General features: G+C 36.9%; 1 protein-coding gene across 1 annotated transcript in view; it reads right to left on the bottom strand.

The window, feature by feature from the left end:
- LOC110442587 overlaps positions 1–19,884 on the bottom strand; it is a 111,133-nt gene that overhangs the window by 72,928 nt on the left and 18,321 nt on the right. The window contains exons 4-9 of the mRNA XM_021486267.1: positions 15,394–15,510; positions 12,716–12,748; positions 1,694–1,758; positions 1,376–1,494; positions 1,113–1,182; positions 696–768 (exon numbers count right to left, since the gene is read on the bottom strand). Coding sequence (XP_021341942.1) covers positions 696–768; positions 1,113–1,182; positions 1,376–1,494; positions 1,694–1,758; positions 12,716–12,748; positions 15,394–15,510 — 477 coding nt within the window. The remainder of the gene's footprint in view (positions 1–695; positions 769–1,112; positions 1,183–1,375; positions 1,495–1,693; positions 1,759–12,715; positions 12,749–15,393; positions 15,511–19,884) is intronic.

Raw genomic sequence — 19,884 nt, 5'->3', positions numbered from 1 at the left:
TCATCCTGTATAACTCAAGTTGTAGAAAAAATAGCAGAATGGCCTTGAAAGAATAGAACAAATAACTACCAAAGTAAAAGCAAAATGACATTTAGCCCCAGGAAATCAACAACTTGTGTGTCTTCTGTAAACACAAGTGAGGTGAGAATGAGCCTGTGTTGATGGGAGTATATACTAGAGACCCCCATGTGTGGGGAAGGTTTTCTCAGTCTATCATGTGCCAGGTCTCTTCACCACTGTATATATAACACCAGGTCAGTCTGTCATCACTATGCTTCTGTACCACACATCAAATAAGAGTGGCTATTTTACCACAACATCCCTCAAGGTTCCAACAAGCTCATGTTGTTTTCAAAACTGACAATCCAATCATCTTCTGACTATGCCAGACTTGTTTGGATCCCAACATGACCTTGACCTCTTGGTTGTGACCTAAGCCTTACAACTGTATTTGTTATGTTCATTGTATGACCTTGACCTAATGGCTTTACCCCAGTCTTACAACTATAAGTGGTTTATTCATTCAGACCTTGACCTAACAGCCTAATTGACTCCAGCTTAAGGACACATATTCTGTATATCTTGTTGAAAATTTTCATATTGATTTTTTTGGGGGATTGTGTTCAAAACACTAAAATAGCTTAAATACATCACTAGAAGAGCCTGGCCTTGATGACTACCTCCACAAGCCTTACCTGAGTGAATTCTATGGTAACAATGGCGTGACTTCTACTGCTATGGTCATGCATGTAGGTAGATGCAGTCGTTCTACAAGTATAAAACAAGGAAAACATTGAATGAAGAAGAAAAACAACTGGATCATCATCCTAGGGAGGTCATCAGAAGAAGGAAAGCATAATTCTGTACTTATCTAACTACAAAACAAAGTTCTTGGGTCATTGTAGAGACACATATAATAATGCAGAAACACCTGTGCAATATTCCTGACCTAAAAACTGTGTGAACCTACAGACACAATGGTCAGTACTGTATCTAAATGTAACTTAGAGACCCTGAACAACAAAGGAGAATAAATTTGATTACAGTCACTATATTTTCATACCTGTATTTTATCTATATTGTTACCCTCTCCATCCCTTAATAAATCTTACCTGTATTCATTGCCCCTCTCCAGAATAGCCTGGATCTGTTGGTTGTCATTGATGAAATGGGTTGACAAATCTTCAAAATTAAAAAAAAGTCAGGTGAACATGAGACATATAAACTTTTTTTTTCTTCTAAATTTAATCCATACATTTAATACAATTTAAAACAAATGACATGTTCTTCAGGGAATTTATTTACATGATAATTTCGCCTGAAGTGCAGCCTGTCTATAAATTTACCCTGAATTAAAAGCCAACAGTAAACTTACCCTGAACATATGGTCCCTCCTTTGGGTGTTCCCGTACTTTTAATGTGTACTTCTCATTTTTCTTAAGCAAAGATGGTCTCAGTAAATCTCGAACCCTCTCATTGTAGATTTCCAAATAACTGAAAGATACATCAGACACTTATGAAATCACATCGATCAAATTTGGTTACTATTTAAATTTCCTTTAATAAGTTATTAACAAGATATTATTTTCTTTTTTTGCCCATTTAAACAAGATTAAAGCACTCCATCCTTGATCACATGATCAGATTGGAGATACTGGCCTATTCCTGCCCTGTGGGTCTCCAAGCATCTTACCTGATCTTAACATGGAATGACAGATTTTCTTGGTCCACAAAGTTGTCAACATGGCTGAACAGTCCCTGAAACACACAGATATATATTAAAATGGTATGTACCCAAATGTAAATTGTATCCACAACTGTTTCACCAGAATAAGTTTTTGACAATTGCAGGGTTGTGTATGGATGGAAGGTAGCACAGCATTTCTTTTTTTAATTTCAGTATAGCAAATATCCGACTACAATGACAGCAGAAATTTCTTTTAGTAAAATAACAAATAAACCAATCAAAAAATAAATGTATATATCATAGTAACAATAACCTAGCTATAAAACCATCAGAAAGTTATTTCTGTCTGTACATTAACAGGTGAAAACCTTCATCCTACAGGCTTAGGACAGATCAAAAGGAAACAGTTTTTATTAACTGAATCGGATTTGGGCACTATAATCCTGATACTTTATTAAAACATCAGCCAGTGATATATAGTGACCAGCATATGGAACTGACCAATACTATATTGACCTGTTGTCTATATATGAACTGACCAATACTATATTGACCTGTTGTCTATATATGAACTGACCCAACACTGTATAGGAGGGCTCCTCTATAGAATCCTTACATATCAGATAAGCTTTACAAACAATTGACCTAAAACTCCCTGAATCACACCACAATCTGCCATTATTGTATCACTTAAGATAAAGGAATCCCACCCATTGTTGGAGCTGTCTGTTTATTGGGGCTACCTTCCATTGATCTACTGTCATTTTGATATGCTCCCCTGCTGAGGGTTCATAGTAATATTGTCCAGACTTAATTACATGACAGCTTTGTTTGAAAGTTCATTTAAACATCACACTTAGAGAGGAAATTCACAGGAAGGAGACTTGTTAAACAAATATAGCCCTATAAATGGTATAGCAGGGTGAGGTGGGGTATCATAGGTTAACTCTCAAATACACCTCACCTATGGCTGAGGTGGGGTGATGTTTCCAAAAGCAGTACAGCTTATAGGAGTCATAACATAGTACATGTGTTAATCACAGTAAAATTAACTATACACAAGATAACATATAAAGTCAGGTAAAAAAAAAAACCAATATTCTCACAAAGATGAATTTGTTACCTTTTTAAAAAGTAGCCATCAAACCAATAAGAACAGTTCTTTCACTGATTTAGACTACCACTGTTAAAACGACAGTCTACACTCTGATATCATTACTGCATGTATATCACAAACCAATAAAAATTAACAGTTCTTTCACTGATTTAGACTACCACTGTTAAAACGACAGTCTACACTCTGATATCATTACTGTATATCACAAACCAATAAAAATTAACAGTTCTTTCACTGATTTAGACTACCACTGTTAAAACGACAGTCTACACTCTGATATCATTACTGTATATCACAAACCAATAAGAATTAACAGTTCTTTCACTGATTTAGACTACCACTGTTAAAACGACAACTACACTCAGATATCAACAGTTCTTTCACTGATTTAGACTACCACTGTTAAAACGACAGTCTACACTCTGATATCATTACTGTATATCATGACAGACCAATAAGAATTAACAGTTCTTTCACTGATTTAGACTACCACTATTAAAACGACAGTCTACACACTCTGATATCATTACTGTATATCACAGACCAATAAGAATAGTTCTTTCACTGATTTAGGCTACCACTGTTAAAACGACATCTACACTCTGATATCATTACTGTATATCATGACAGACCAATAAGAATAGTTCTTTCACTGATTTAGACTACCACTGTTAAAACGACAGCCTACACACTCTGATATCATTACTGTATATCACAAACCAATAAGAATTAACAGTTCTTTCACTGATTTAGACTACCACTGTTAAAACGACAGTCTACACGCTCTGATATCATTACTGTATATCACAGACCAATAAGAAGAATAGTTCTTTCACTGATTTAGGCTACCACTGTTAAAACGACATCTACACTCCGATATCATTACTGTATATCACAGAAACACTTCTCATTCAGGAAGACGCCATCCTATCTCTGTAGTACAGAAAGACGCCATCCTATCTTTGTAGTACAGAAATACACCAGGAAACGGTCACTGCAGTATATAATATACACAATGTTTACTACAGCGTGGTATCATATCTTTTGAGTGGTTGCAGTAAATTTGTTCAAATCAGTGTTTTGAAAAATCAGCAGATCATGTTACACTTACAGCTATCACAAACAAGCTAATAAAACCAAACAAAACAGAAGTATTTTATCTCCTGTTATACAACAGGTAGAGAACCTTGGTCAGACATACAGCTGTTAGCCTAAAGTGACCTCATCAGACCATCACATATATAAAGGGTATCAATGGTGAGTCTCTTTGTAAAAGTAAATAATTGATTTAGTGTATTATTAAATACCTGCTTGAATGTGAGAATTAATAAGTCATGTTCATACAAACCACCAGCTGTAATGTACACTTAGTGCCTGTCAGAATGTCTCTATAGTGGTCTTACTAGCATTCCAATTGTAATATGAAGTTGGTTTCAAGATTAAATTTCAGTTTTGTACAAAGACAAAATTTGAGCATAATCTAGGGCAGGTGAAAGTCAACATCGTAAGTCTGGCCAAACTGGACCAATGTCCATCAGGTGAGAAATCCAAGTGTGTATGTAGGTAAAGTATAAAATCCATACACTAACATTAACAGGGGTTACAAACACGACCTTCAGCTGTTTACCAGGTTAATTCCCTTAGCGTAAGTAAACATTGATATTCGTGGTCATGACAGATCTAACATATATAACAATGTCAAAACTATCTTGTCATCTCCAGCTAATATCAGATATGTAGGACAGTCATCTCCAGCTAATATCAGATATGTAGGACAGAGTCCTCTCCAGCTAATATCAGATATGTAGGACAAAGTCATCCCCAGCTAATATCAGATATGTAGGACAAAGTCATCTCCAGCTAATATCAGATATGTGGGAAGGAATCATCTCCAGCTAATATCAGATATGTGGGACAAAGTCCTCTCCAGCTAATATCAGACATGTAGGACAGAGTCATCTCTAGTTTATATCAGATATGTGGGACAGAATCATCTCCAGCTAATATCAGATATGTGGGACAAAGTCCTCTCCAGCTGTCAGCTAATATCAGACATGTAGGACAGAGTCATCTCTAGTTAATATCAGATATGTGGGACAGAATCATCTCCAGCTAATATCAGATATGAAGGACAGAGTCATCTCTAGTTAAAATCAGATATGTGGGACAAAGTCCACTCCAGCTGTCAGCTAATATTAGACATGTAGGACAGAGTCATTCACAGCCAATATCAGATATGTAGGACAGAATCATCTCCAGCTAATATCAGATATGTAGGACAGAGTCCTCTCCAGCTAATATCAGACATGTAGGACAAAGTCCTCTCCAGCTAATATCAGACATGTAGGACAGAGTCATCTCTAGCTAATATCAGATATGTAGGACAGAATCATCTCCAGCTAATATCAGATATGTAGGACAGAGTCATCTCCAGCTAATATAAGATATGTAGGACAGAGTCATTTCCAGCTTATATCAGATATGTAGGACAGAGTCATTCACAGCCAATATCAGATATGTAGGACAGAGTCATCTCCAGCCAATATCAGATATGTAGGACAGAGTCATCTCCAGCTTATATCAGATATGTAGGATAGAATCAACTCAGGGTAATATCAGATATGTAGGATAGAGTCATCCATGGCTAATATCAGACATGTAGGACAGAGTCATCTCCAGTCAATATCAGACTTGTGGGACAGAGTCATCCATGGCTAATATCAGATATTTAGGATAGAGTGATCGCAAGCTAATATCTGATATGTAGGACAGATCTAGAGTCATCCCCGTCTTATATCAGAAAATTAATTGTTGCTATAATTACACCAATTTTATATTAATTGCATATATGTGTATATATATATTTTGTACTATACATGTCCTTTATATTGTAAGGTGCTCTAGATCGATCGAGTTCCAAGCTTCAGCAGGATATGGTGCTATATATAAATGGCTGTCATCATTATTTCTGCATCTTACAACTTAGTTATTTCTACAAAACTATTTGATTCATACAAGGCAGGCAGGCAGCTGTATTGGGCCATTTGATTACTCTATTATGTCATATAAGGGGGCGGCAGGTATCTCAACTATGCATCAACTCTGCCCAAAACATATCCAGTACAGGATTATCGTTTTAAAACTTTAAAAGCAATAAAATCTTGAAAAGAACATTTAATACCTTACATAAAAATCTAGGAATTGCACAAGGATTATTTTTTCTTGGCTACACCCTCCAACCCCTGGGTAGTATTGTCAGGGCCAGGTAGGAGCTGGAAGGGCACAGCTAAAGGTACACTGTGTCACCAACAAACACAACTCAGTGTGATCAAAGTGTCGACACCTTCCCCTATCTTATCACCCACACAAGTTATTGATTGCCTCACAAAGACAAAAATAAATGTTGCTGATAGTGGAACGTGTTCTCAGTTCGATACATCATCTCACCGCCGTCTACAAACGGGTAAAACCAAAAGCTTGTCCTGATTGTTGTTAACCTAGCTATTTATTTCTGATGCATATTGTAGGTTGAGTAGATCGGAGGTGTTCAGTAGATAGCCAGTAGCCGCCTTATCACACAGCACTGGGCCATTTACGGGCTACCTGATCAGGTGGGAGGGATAGCTTACCTGATCAGGTGGGAGGGATATGCCATGCTCCATGTTATTACACAGCACTGGGCCATTTACGGGCTACCTGATCAGGTGGGAGGGATAGTTTACTTGATCAGGTGGGAGGGATAGGCTACCTGATCAGGTGGGAGGGATACGCCATGCTCCATGTTATCACACAGCACTGGGCCATTTACGGGCTACCTGATCAGGTGGGATGGATACGCCATGCTCCGTGTGTTTTCATATGTAACACGTTAATTGATTAGTAGTGTGTATCACCTAATGCTCTGGTTGGGAGCTCAGGACAAGTACAAACACTGGATAATAGTGATGAAAGGTGTAAAAAAAAAATGAAATGGACATTGTTGCCTATCAGTCTTGTTAGCTTCACCAAACCAGAAAATGTCACTGTGTTACCTAGCGATCCAAACCTTGTTAGCTTCACCAAACCAGAAAATCTCACTGTGTTACCTAGCCATCCAAACCTTGTTAGCTTCACCAAACTAGGAGGGGGGTATTTTCAGTTTTATAATTAGCATGGGTAGTAGGTGGACCTGTAGGTGGCCTAGATCCCTTTGATAACCTTGACACTAAATGTGACCTTTTCACTTTAAAAGCATTTGTGTTACCTCTCACAAAATAATGTACTGGGTATTAACTATTAACTTTGTCGACACTTTGGACCGATGTACATCTAAATATCCATAGCCTAAACTCTATGTACATGATTACACACTTATATCAAATGTGCTATAGCAATAACAACACGATATGCTGAAATGTGTTATTGTCATTCTGGGATTGTACTAGTATTTAGATAGTACTAACATGATACTTCGATCCACTCCACACAAACACAGTATCATACAATCTGTTTGTTTGGGTGTTAAAAGTCCCGTATTTGTATCTACTTAATCCACTCTCCCTACAGAAGATTCACTACTGGTCAGACCCCTGTTGATAGTCTCCCTGGGTTCTGGGGTAGTCAGGGTATAGAACCATAAACCCCCTGCTGGGTAAGTAGAGTCACTAGATCACATAAAAGAGGTTCACTATTACAGCAACAATCATCCTTATATCATGACAACACACTTTGGCACAAATTACAGGTAATTTAAACACCTGTCCGATTTCATGGAGTCCTTACCTGGTACATAAGTGACAAGACAGACAATGTATCAAGACAGTTTTAAAACACAGCTATATCTTAGTGTTTACCATTAATAAATCAAACTAATTGAGTGTCACACAGTAATTAGACAAAAAGTATCTATATTACCAATGTTTCCACTACATACATATGTTAAAATACTAACTGACAGTTCCTGAATGATTCCCCCAATTAGTTCTGGTGTACCTGTCCACCCTCTGACCATACACACATATACATGTACCATATGTGTTAACTTACAATGGCACAGACCTGCCTCACACAACCTGTCTATCACAAAGTACAGATGTGGCCCCAGCTGCTGGCTCCTTAACTCAAACCACATGTCTCCACCAGGCCAGACAATAGATGGGTGATTAGGTTACATGTATCTCTACCTGCTATAGACAAATACTCCTTTTCATCTATATAATTTCTTCTTCCTCACAATCATCCATTGCTAAATTGAATCCATGTTTCCAACATTATCAGCCCTGCATACTAAATGGAAAAGTCAGCTACATGTGCCAATTAAAATCAAGATACTGCATGGTCGTGTAAGGTATAAGGGTAAGGCATTATCATAAACCTTTCCTACATCTAGTAGGGAGGTTTCCATACCTACAGTTGTACATCTAGTAGGGAATTTTCCGTGTCTACAGTTGTACATCTAGAAGGAAAGCTTCCATGTCTACAGTTCTACATGTAGTAGGAAAGTTTCCATATCTACAGTTGTACATCTAGTAGGGAGGTTTCCATACCTACAGTTGTAAATCTAGTAGGAAAGTTTCCATACCTACAGTTGTACATCTAGTAGGGAAGTTTCCGTGTCTACAGTTGTACATGTAGTAGGAAAGTTTCTATGTCTACAGTTGTACATCTAGTAGGGAAGTTTCCATACCTACAGTTGTACATCTAGTAGGAAAGTTTCTATGTCTAAAGTTGTACATCTAGTAGGAAAGTTTCCATCCCTACAGTTGTACATCTAGAAGGAAAGTTTCCATGTCTACAGTTGTACATGTAGTAGGAAATTTTCCATGTCTACAGTTGTACATCTAGTAGGAATGTTTCTATGTCTACAGTTGTACATCTAGTCGGAAAGTTTCTATGTCTACAGTTGTACATCTAGTCGGAAAGTTTCTATGTCTACAGTTGTACATCTAGTACGAAAGTTTCCATGTCTACAGTTGTACATGTAGTAGGAAATTTTCCATGTCTACAGTTGTACATCTAGTAGGGAAGTTTCCGTGTCTACAGTTGTACATGTAGTAGGAAAGTTTCCATGTCTACAGTTGTACATTTAGTAGGGAAGTTTCCATGTCTGCAGTTGTACATCTAGTAGGAAAGTTTCCATGTCTACAGTTGTACATCTAGCAGGAAAGTTTCTATGTTTACAGTTGTACATCTAGTAGGAAAGTTTCTATGTCTAAAGTTGTACATCTAGTAGGAAAGTTTCCATACCTGCTGTTGTACATCTAGTAGGAAAGTTTCCATACCTACGGTTGTACATCTAGAAGGAAAGTTTCCATGTCTACAGTTGTACATTTAGTAGGGAAGTTTCCATGTCTGCAGTTGTTCATCTAGTAGGGAAGTTTCCATGTCTACAGTTGAACATCTAGTAGTGAAGTTTCCATGTCTGCAGTTGTACATCTAGTAGGGAAGTTTCCATGTCTACAGTTGAACATCTAGTAGGGAAGTTTCAATGTCTGCAGTTGTACATCTAGTAGGGAAGTTTCCATGTCTACAGTTGAACATCTAGTAGTGAAGTTTCCATGTCTGCAGTTGTACATCTAGTAGGGAAGTTTCCATGTCTGCAGTTGTTCATCTAGTAGGGAAGTTTCCATGTCTACAGTTGAACATCTAGTAGTGAAGTTTCCATGTCTGCAGTTGTACATCTAGTAGGGAAGTTTCCATGTCTGCAGTTGTTCATCTAGTAGGGAAGTTTCCATGTCTACAGTTGAACATCTAGTAGTGAAGTTTCCATGTCTGCAGTTGTACATCTAGTAGGAAAGGTTCCATGTCTACAGTTGTACATTTAGTAGGGAAGTTTCCATGTCTGCAGTTGTTCATCTAGTAGGGAAGTTTCCATGTCTACAGTTGAACATCTAGTAGGGAAGTTTCAATGTCTGCAGTTGTACATCTAGTAGGGAAGTTTCCATGTCTACAGTTGAACATCTAGTAGGGAAGTTTCAATGTCTGCAGTTGTACATCTAGTAGGGAAGTTTCCATGTCTACAGTTGAACATCTAGTAGGGAAGTTTCCATGTCTGCAGTTGTACATCTAGTAGGAAAGTTTCCATACCTGCTGTTATACATCTAGTAGGAAAGTTTCCATACCTACAGTTGAACATCTAGTAGGAAAGTTTCCATACCTACGGTTGTACATCTAGAAGGAAAGTTTCCATGTCTACAGTTGTACATCTAGTAGGGAGGTTTCCATACCTACAGTTGTAAATCTAGTAGGAAAGTTTCCATACCTACAGTTGAACATCTAGTAGGAAAGTTTCCATACCTACAGTTGTACATCGAGTAGGAAAGTTTCCATACCTACTGTTGTACATCTAGTAGGAACATTTCCATACCTACAGTTGTACATCTAGTAGGAAGGTTTCCATTCCTACTGTTGTACATCTAGTAGGAAAGTTTCCATACCTACAGTTGAACATCTAGTAGGAAAGTTTCCATACCTACAGTCGTACATCTAGTAGGGAAGTTTCCATACCTACAGTTGTACATCTAGAAGGAAAGTTTCCATGTCTACAGTTGTACATCTAGCAGGAAAGTTTCTATGTTTACAGTTGTACATCTAGTAGGAAAGTTTCTATGTCTAAAGTTGTACATCTAGTAGGAAAGTTTCCATGTCTTCAGTTGTACATCTAGTAGGAAAGTTTCCATACCTGCTGTTATACATCTAGTAGGAAAGTTTCCATACCTACAGTTGAACATCTAGTAGGAAAGTTTCCATACCTACGGTTGTACATCTAGAAGGAAAGTTTCCATGTCTACATTTGTACATTGGGTAGGGAGGTTTCCATACCTACAGTTGTAAATCTAGTAGGAAAGTTTCCATACCTACAGTTGAACATCTAGTAGGAAAGTTTCCATACCTACAGTTGAACATCTAGTAGGAAAGTTTCCATACCTACTGTTGTACATCTAGTAGGAACGTTTCCATACCTACTGTTGTACATGTAGTAGTAAAGTTTCCATACCTACAGTTGTACATCTAGAAGGAAAGTTTCCATGTCTACATTTGTACATTGGGTAGGGAGGTTTCCATACCTACAGTTGTAAATCTAGTAGGAAAGTTTCCATACCTACAGTTGAACATCTAGTAGGAAAGTTTCCATACCTACAGTTGAACATCTAGTAGGAAAGTTTCCATACCTACGGTTGTACATCTAGAAGGAAAGTTTCCATGTCTACAGTTATACATTGGGTAGGGAGGTTTCCATACCTACAGTTGTAAATCTAGTAGGAAAGTTTCCATACCTACAGTTGAACATCTAGTAGGAAAGTTTCCATACCTACAGTCGTACATCTAGTAGGGAAGTTTCCATACCTACAGTTGTACATCGAGAAGGAAAGTTTCCTTGTCTACAGTTGTACATCTAGTAGGAAAGTTTCCATACCTACATACTTTGGATCATTATATAAACATGATTTTTATTTCAGATTTTATGAACATGTACAGATAATTATTTCAAATGAAACATCTAGAACTGATTAAGTGACTAATTAAAACATGAGAAAACAAACGACCAATTAAAACATAAAAAAATAAACCAACAAATGGGAAATCCAATTGAATCACAGGGAAATTAAACCCAACCAATTAAACATACGAACTAACCAAGCAGTAAAAGTCACATCTCAACTAAAGCAAGGGGAAATAACAGATAAAAATAGAGGGAATGTATACGTAAAAAACATTAAAAACATGGTAAATTAATCAATCATGAAGGTAAATGCTATTAAAGCATTGGAAATTAAACAAGTAAAACAAGACAAACCAATGAAACAGGAATTAACAAAACAATCAAAACATGCGAACTAATCTACAAATTAAAACAAGGGAAAACCGTTTCTTTGCACAGTAGAAAGGTTCTTATAACACAACCAGTGAAGTCAAGGTCTCTTTGAACACCTATCATTTAATCAACTGATACAGGAAATTAGAACAATACAGGTCATATACCACATATGTTAAATATGCTATAAATAATACATTACAGTATTTCATGAATCAATTATAATTCAAGAATGAACTATAGATATCACAATTTATAAAATTGTATCAAATTCTCCATTAGTATACAATTTGGAGGATCCACACAAAATAACCTACACTACAATAATTAAACAAACTGCACAGAGATTATGGTAGATTTATCAATAATGTTTCATAAGACACCAGATGGAGCAGGTGCTTTGTATATTTGTAACCATTAAGCTGTGTCAGGAAACTTTACATGTAACCTTTAGTCAGCCTTTAATCTGCTTGAATAGATCACAATCCAGTTAGTATTGAAAAGTTGTAGGAGGTATTTCATATTGGATTTGTATCACAGAAAATAAGAGGACTTTCAGTATGAGGGAAGATCTAGAGTACATAGTGTACCCCTACTTATGTCACCTATACTGTCACGGTTATGTATGGGCACCTTACCGACATCTACAATCGGTCATGTTCATCTCAATCACAGCTTACAATGTATACCATTTGAACAAGATCAAACAAATCTTGAGAGCAGACATTTAACTTTCTGTGTGGAGAGACATGCTTAAGGTGCAATATTTAAAACATGGTCATTGAGACCTGATAGATCTACAGGGGCTGCTTCAGAGGACAATAGGACCCATGTCTGTGTTGACTGAGGGACGGAGGAATGATTTAGGTTTATCTACATTCTTTAGAGTTTTATATGTTACATAAATCTCAGCTGAGTCATGTATACATCAAAATATGTGCCAAAAATATGGCTTCTTCACTAGCTCTCCCCTTAATATGTCTGCTCGTTGTCGCATACTTTTCTCACACGTAATTGGTGCTTGACCAAGTTAGATAGGACTGTTTTCAGATAAGATTTACTTCTTATCGAGATCATAAAGAAAGATTAAAAAAAAATATACAAAGTAAAAAATTACCTCACATATCCTTGGAATCAGACCTGCATCTTCCTGTGAATGAAAAACAAAACGTCTTACATAAATCATAGTCTAGTTGACTAAAAATGATATATTTGCATCATCCTTAATTTGTGTTAAAAAGCAATTTTTGTGAAGATACAAAGAATGTCTGGGGAAGGGGCTGCAGCTGGGGAGACAACTGCTAAGGTATGTACTGCTATGACAGATGTTCGTTGTCAATGTTACCAAAAATTCAAAATGCAATAATTCTAAAATTGCTGAGATCCAACACAAAGAGCCTTAGCCCTTTCATCCCTATGTAACTTTAGTAGACTCTACCGTGTATTGATATGGATGAGTCCATTATGGTCTACAGTGGTGAAAGGGTTAACATGCTGGAGTTGAACCAATGCCTACCAACACATTGACACACTGTTAAGCTCTCTAGACTACAGACAGTCAGGACTGCCTCTGTTTTAATCTGTACTTTAAGAACAAGAAGCCGACTCCTTTAAAGATGTCAACAATCATCTTAGCAGTNAGTCAGGACTGCCTCTGTTTTAATCTGTACTTTAAGAACAAGAAGCTGACTCCTTTAATGATGTCAACAATCATCTAAGCAGTATACATACTCAGACAGATTTGTGTGGGGGTACAACAAGGATAGGTAAAGGATACATACTCAGACAGACTTGTGTGGGGGTACAACAAGGATAGGTAAAGGATACATACTCAGACAGACTTGTGTGGGGGTACAACAAGGATAGGTAAAGGATACATACTCAGACAGACTTGTGTGGGGGTACAACAAGGATAGGTAAAGGATACATACTCAGACAGACTTGTGTGGGGGTACAACAAGGATAGGTAAAGGATACATACTCAGACAGACTTGTGTGGGGGTACAACAAGGATAGGTAAAGGATACATACTCAGACAGACTTGTGTGGGGGTACAACAAGGATAGGTAAAGGATACATACTCAGACAGACTTGTGTGGGGGTACAACAAGGATAGGTAAAGGATACATACTCAGACAGACTTGTGTGGGGGTACAACAAGGATAGGTAAAGGATACATACTCAGACAGACTTGTGTGGGGGTACAACAAGGATAGGTAAAGGATACATACTCAGACAGACTTGTGTGGGGGTACAACAAGGATAGGTAAAGGATACATACTCAGACAGACTTGTGTGGGGGTACAACAAGGATAGGTAAAGGATACATACTCAGACAGACTTGTGTGGGGGTACAACAAGGATAGGTAAAGGATACATACTCAGACAGACTTGTGTGGGGGTACAACAAGGATAGGTAAAGGATACATACTCAGACAGACTTGTGTGGGGGTACAACAAGAATAGGTAAAGGATACATACTCAGACAGACTTGTGTGGGGGTACAACGAGGATAGGTAAAGATACATAAAGCTTATTTTGACTAGAAATACAACCAATAGGTCACAAACAGTTTCTGTCAGCCATAATCCACTCTCAAGTGAGTTATATCATCTGATCCAATGACAGTGCATATTTCTGTTGCAAGTGACAACCTATGACTTCTGATAACTTGGGAGTTGTGTAAGTGATGGCTGGTAACCCCTTATGAGTCTAAGTAATGTTTAATATGTTTTCATAAACTGTATTAATGGTCAATTAATTTGCATTAGGTTAATTTCCTCAGGCCATTTCAGACAACTAAATACAGCATGCTTCAGGGCTTTTCTTCTAGTTAATCATTCATAATAATGTTACTTTTCCTCTTTTTACTAATTCATAAGAATGCATCCATAACTATGCTTAGGGAACTTCCCCATTCATAACAATGCTTCAAGACTTTCCTTCTCAACACCCGTCCATAACAATGCTTCAAGACTTTCCTTCTCAACACCCGTCCTTAACAATGCTTCAAGACTTTCCTTGTCAACACCTGTCCATATCAATGCTTCAAGACTTTCCTTCTGAACACCTGTCCATAACAATGCTTCGAGACTTTCCTTCTCAACACCCGTCCAGAACAATGCTTCAAGACTTTCCTCCTCAACACCTGTCCATAACAATACTTCAAGACTTTCCTTCTCAACAACCGTCCATAACAATGCTTCAAGCCTTTCCTTCTCAACACCCGTCCTTAACAATGCTTCAAGACTTTCCTTCTGAACACCTGTCCATAACAATGCTTCGAGACTTTCCTTCTCAACACCCGTCCAGAACAATGCTTCAAGACTTTCCTCCTCAACACCTGTCCATAACAATACTTCAAGACTTTCCTTCTCAACCCCTGTCCATAACAATGCTTCAAGCCTTTCCTTCTCAACACCCGTCCAGAACAATGCTTCAAGACTTTCCTCCTCAACACCTGTCCATAACAATACTTCAAGACTTTCCTTCTCAACACCTGTCCATAACAATGCTTCAGGACATCCATTGTGACATTCCTTCAGTACACCCATTTTAGACATCTTCATCACTGTTTCAGCTACCGTGTTGGATTAACATTCTGAATTCAAATGTTTACTGATCCAATACATTTATTCAGTTATTCTCAGTGGGTGAAACTTTTAGGAGAAGTACACTTTTTGTGTAAGAAGTCTTCTTTCACCATATCAAATACAAAAGCAAAATTATTTCCCATTAGTGCAATGGTCAAGTGCTCTTTATGATAAAGGATTCCTAATATGCCTGAAATAGTACCTGGCCTCCCATCATGGTGTAGGTCTTCCCTGTGCTGGTCTGTCCGTAGGCAAACAGACATGCATTGTATCCCTCGAAGGCTGCCTGTAGGACCTCTGTCCCCAGGTCCTGGAACACCTACAAAACATAAACACATTGTTACTGTACCAACTATTCTTCTGAAGGATATATTATCAAGGTCATCTACATACAATGTTTAGGATGTGAATGATGTCATCAATATACAATGTTTAGGACATCAGTGATGTAATCAATATACAATGTTTAGGATATCAGTGATGTCATCAACATACAATGTTTTGGATGTGAATGATCTCATCAATATACAATGTTTAGGATGTCAGTGGGGTCATCATGTCAATGTTTTGGAAGTGAATGATGTCATAAATATACAACGTTTTGGATGTGAATGATGTCATCAATATATAATGTTGAGGTCGTCAGTGATGTCATAAATATACAATGTTTTGGACCTGAATGATGTCATCAATATACAATGTTTTGGTATTGAATGATGTCATCAATATACAATGGTTAGGACGTCAGTGATGTCATCAATATACAATGTTCTGGAAGTGAATGATGTCATTGATATACAATGTTTAGGATGTCAGTGGTGTCATCATGTCAATGTTTTGGAAGTGAATGATGTCATCAATATACAATGTTTAGGATGTGAATGATGTCATAAATATACAATGTTTTGGATGTGAATGATGTCATCAATATACAATGTTTAGGACGTCAGTGATGTCATAAATATACAATGTTTAGTATGTGAATGATATCATCAACATACAATGTTTAGGACATCAGTGATGTCATCAACATACAATGTTTTGGAAGTGAATGATGTCATAAATATACAATGTTTAGGAAGTGAATGATGTCATCAACATACAATGTTTAGAACATCAGTGATGTCATCAACATACAATGTTTTGGAAGTGAATGATGTCATCAATATACAATGTTTAGAATGTCAGTGATTTCATCAACATACAATGTTTTGGAAGTGAATGATGTCATCAACATACAATGTTTTGGAAGTGAATGATGTCATCCACATACAATGTTTTCGAGTTCTTTGATGTCATCAATATACATAAAATAATGTCCATGAAGGGGATTATGGACAGATAGTCTTAATAAATAGATATCTAAAACTCTGTCTAAAAGGAGGGTTATCTATGACTACGCACCAGGAACAACAATAATTAGCTAGAAACTATTGATTGTTATAATTAAAGGTTTTATGTCATCATTCTGTTCTGCTATAAAATCTACAAATCGTTATTTACCTGACCAGTACTACAGCAGACACACAGGACAAAACTGTTTTTTTCTCTATCAGTATTATATAGTTTATCAATATTCCATTTATTTTTGGTTCAGTCATCAATGGTTTCTCTAAGTGACGACTATTAATTGACCTGAATTTATTTCCAATTGACCATTATTCAGTCTACTTCAAAGGTTTCCTATCCATTTGCTCACAACCATACACCTCTGTCCTACCATCAACGTATAATTCATTCCAGTATTATTGAAGTAGGGTTTAACATTTTATGCACAGAGTTATAAATGTGGAGAAATTGATAAAGCATTCAAGTATTAATGAAGTATTCTGACAAATTTAGGTACAAGATTCTTTATTTGAACTTAAAGCCCCCCACCCACCCACACACCCACCCACACACCCATACACACACACTTTCCCAGTATCTTCACTTGCATTCTATTTCAATGTTAAGAGATATACAAACTAATAACAGGTAAGATAACTCATAGTCAAGCAAAGAAATGTTTTTTATTAAACATCACACAAGACACGTGACGATAGTACCAGCTGTGTCTCACCTATGTTCTGTACATGTAAACTTATCTGTACATTGTATATTGATTTCGGCTAGCACACCAGGTCTGATATCAATTTTCAGGCATTAAAACACTGATCAAACCAACTTATTTTTAGAGTATCGCCTTGTTACAGAATCATCAAAGATGTCTGGCAGTTTGTCCGCAATCACAAATGAAATATTTGGACTTCGTAAAGTGGAACCAAAACTTCTACCATGTTTAGAAATGATGTTACTAGCTATAGGTTCTATTGAGTATGGTACAGAATATCATTCTCTACCATTATAACAGCCAAATTGGACTTGATGCATGTTCATCAATATATTGTTACCTTACAGAATTAGGAGGAAGACAAATTGAATTTTACTTATGTCGGGAAGGAACTTTTCGATGAAGCCCTAATTGAATATTGACCCTTTAACTGTTCATATGATACAGACAATCCCATGAATATTTTTTATAAAAGGTTTCCACACCGAGTATAAAGGATTAGGTTGCAGGTGCCAACCTTAGACAAGGATAGCCAGCAATTAATTCAGCCAAGTTACAAACCAATATGTCAATTCAGTGGTTCACATTTTTTGGCTGGTTGACATAAAGCCATTGGATTTCAAAACTGATATGTCCAGATCTATCAATATCCAACTGTATATATATATAGATATATCTACAAAAAGTAGCTCCAGACCATGCCCTAAATTCCCCACCAATGTGATGGGTGATCTATCATACTAGCAGTAAAGGGAATGTCTAAACACTTTGGTTCTACCATTTGCTCAATGCCATAGTCCACTATAGCCTCCCAATCAACGGGCAATTTAAATGTCTGACGCTATACAACTCTGCAACATGCAACAAACACTCAGCTGAAGTTTGGTCCAAACTTTGTGACACACAACAATTTATTTGCCTGCAATAATTGTAGCCATGAGTATTTGCTTTAGCCTGTTGTATATTATGTGTACTGCTGTGAAAAAACGACTTGTAAAGCCCTGATAGGGTTCGGAGTGTGTGATAAGTATTATGTGAACGGTATTGACTCTATGATAATTGTCCAAATCTGTCCACGTTCCTGATAAGTTCAGGACAAAAGTTGCTACAATTTTACTGTAATTTATGATAGTACTGATTCAGAAAGTAGTGTACGGTGTATACTATATTCCGATACAAAAAATTAAGAGTCTCAACAATTACCTTTGAATATCTAAATTACTGTCATGTTTTGGTCAACAAACAGTACCTTAGCTTACCTGTGATATGTACCTTAGTTTACCTGTGATATGTACCTTAGTTTACCTGTGCTGTGAACCTTAGTTTACCTGTGATATGAACCTTAGTTGACGTGGATAACTACCTTGATTTACCTCTGATAACTACCTTGATTTACCTCTGATAACTACCCTGATTTACCTCTGATAACTACCTTGGTTTACCTCCGATAACTACCTTGATTTACCTCTGATAACTACCTTGATTTACCTCTGATAACTACCTTGATTTACCTCTGATAACTACCTTGATTTACCTCTGATAACTACCTTGATTTACCTCTGATAACTACCTTGATTTACCTCTGATAACTACCTTGATTTACCTCTGATAACTACCTTGATTTACCTCTGATAACTACCTTGATTTACCTCTGATAACTACCTTGATTTACCTCTGATAACTACCTTGATTTACCTCTGATAACTACCTTGATTTACCTCTGATAACTACCTTGATTTACCTCTGATAACTACCTTGATTTACCTCTGATAACTACCTTGATTTACCTCTGATAACTACCTTGATTTACCTGATAACTACCTTGATTTACCTGATAACTACCTTCATTTACCTCTGATAACTACCTTGATTTACCAGATAACTACCTTGATTTTCCTCGATAACTACCTGGGTTTACCGTTAACAAACTATACCCTAATAACATTTTAGTAGATAGGATTGATGAACTTGTCATGATAAACAGAATCTATTAGCATTGAAGTGGCTAAAGAGTAGATTTGTCAACTAACATTGGAGTAACGGACACTAATCATAGTATTACTCTAACATTGGAGTAACGGACACTAATTATAGTATTACTCTAACATTGGAGTAACGGACACTAATTATAGTATTACTCTAACATTGGAGTAACGGACACTAATTATAGTATTACGCTAAATTCAAAGTAAAACTGTTTACAGTTCAGTGATGGCCATTGATAGACTGATCTACATGACAATGTATCCCAAAACATGTACTGATGCTCTGAACTGAGCTATATATATATATGTCTACTGCCAGGTAGAGTTCTGTGATCCACATCGTTACATCTATGGTTCATGAGAAGATGATGATGATGATTGTCCATATTCATTGTGTAAATGAACCTAATATACATTATTTATGAGCCTAGCTGTTCCCAAGGACCCCCAGCTGCCCTGGTTCATTACTAGCCTAGATACCTGACTTTTGACCTGTGTCATTAAGGTCAATGCACTGTGACCTCTACATAGACCACAGGTGTTTGACCGATTGATTAATAAAAAAATAATACAATTACACCTAGCTATTTGTAACCAATATCATGCATTGACAATGTGTTACATTCAGGTAAAGGACTCATTTTAAATGTGATTA

This window comes from Mizuhopecten yessoensis, unplaced genomic scaffold, assembly GCF_002113885.1.
Source record: "Mizuhopecten yessoensis strain PY_sf001 unplaced genomic scaffold, ASM211388v2 scaffold716281, whole genome shotgun sequence".
Classification (NCBI taxonomy): domain Eukaryota; kingdom Metazoa; phylum Mollusca; class Bivalvia; order Pectinida; family Pectinidae; genus Mizuhopecten; species Mizuhopecten yessoensis.
This window is presented reverse-complemented; position numbering and strand designations above follow the sequence as displayed.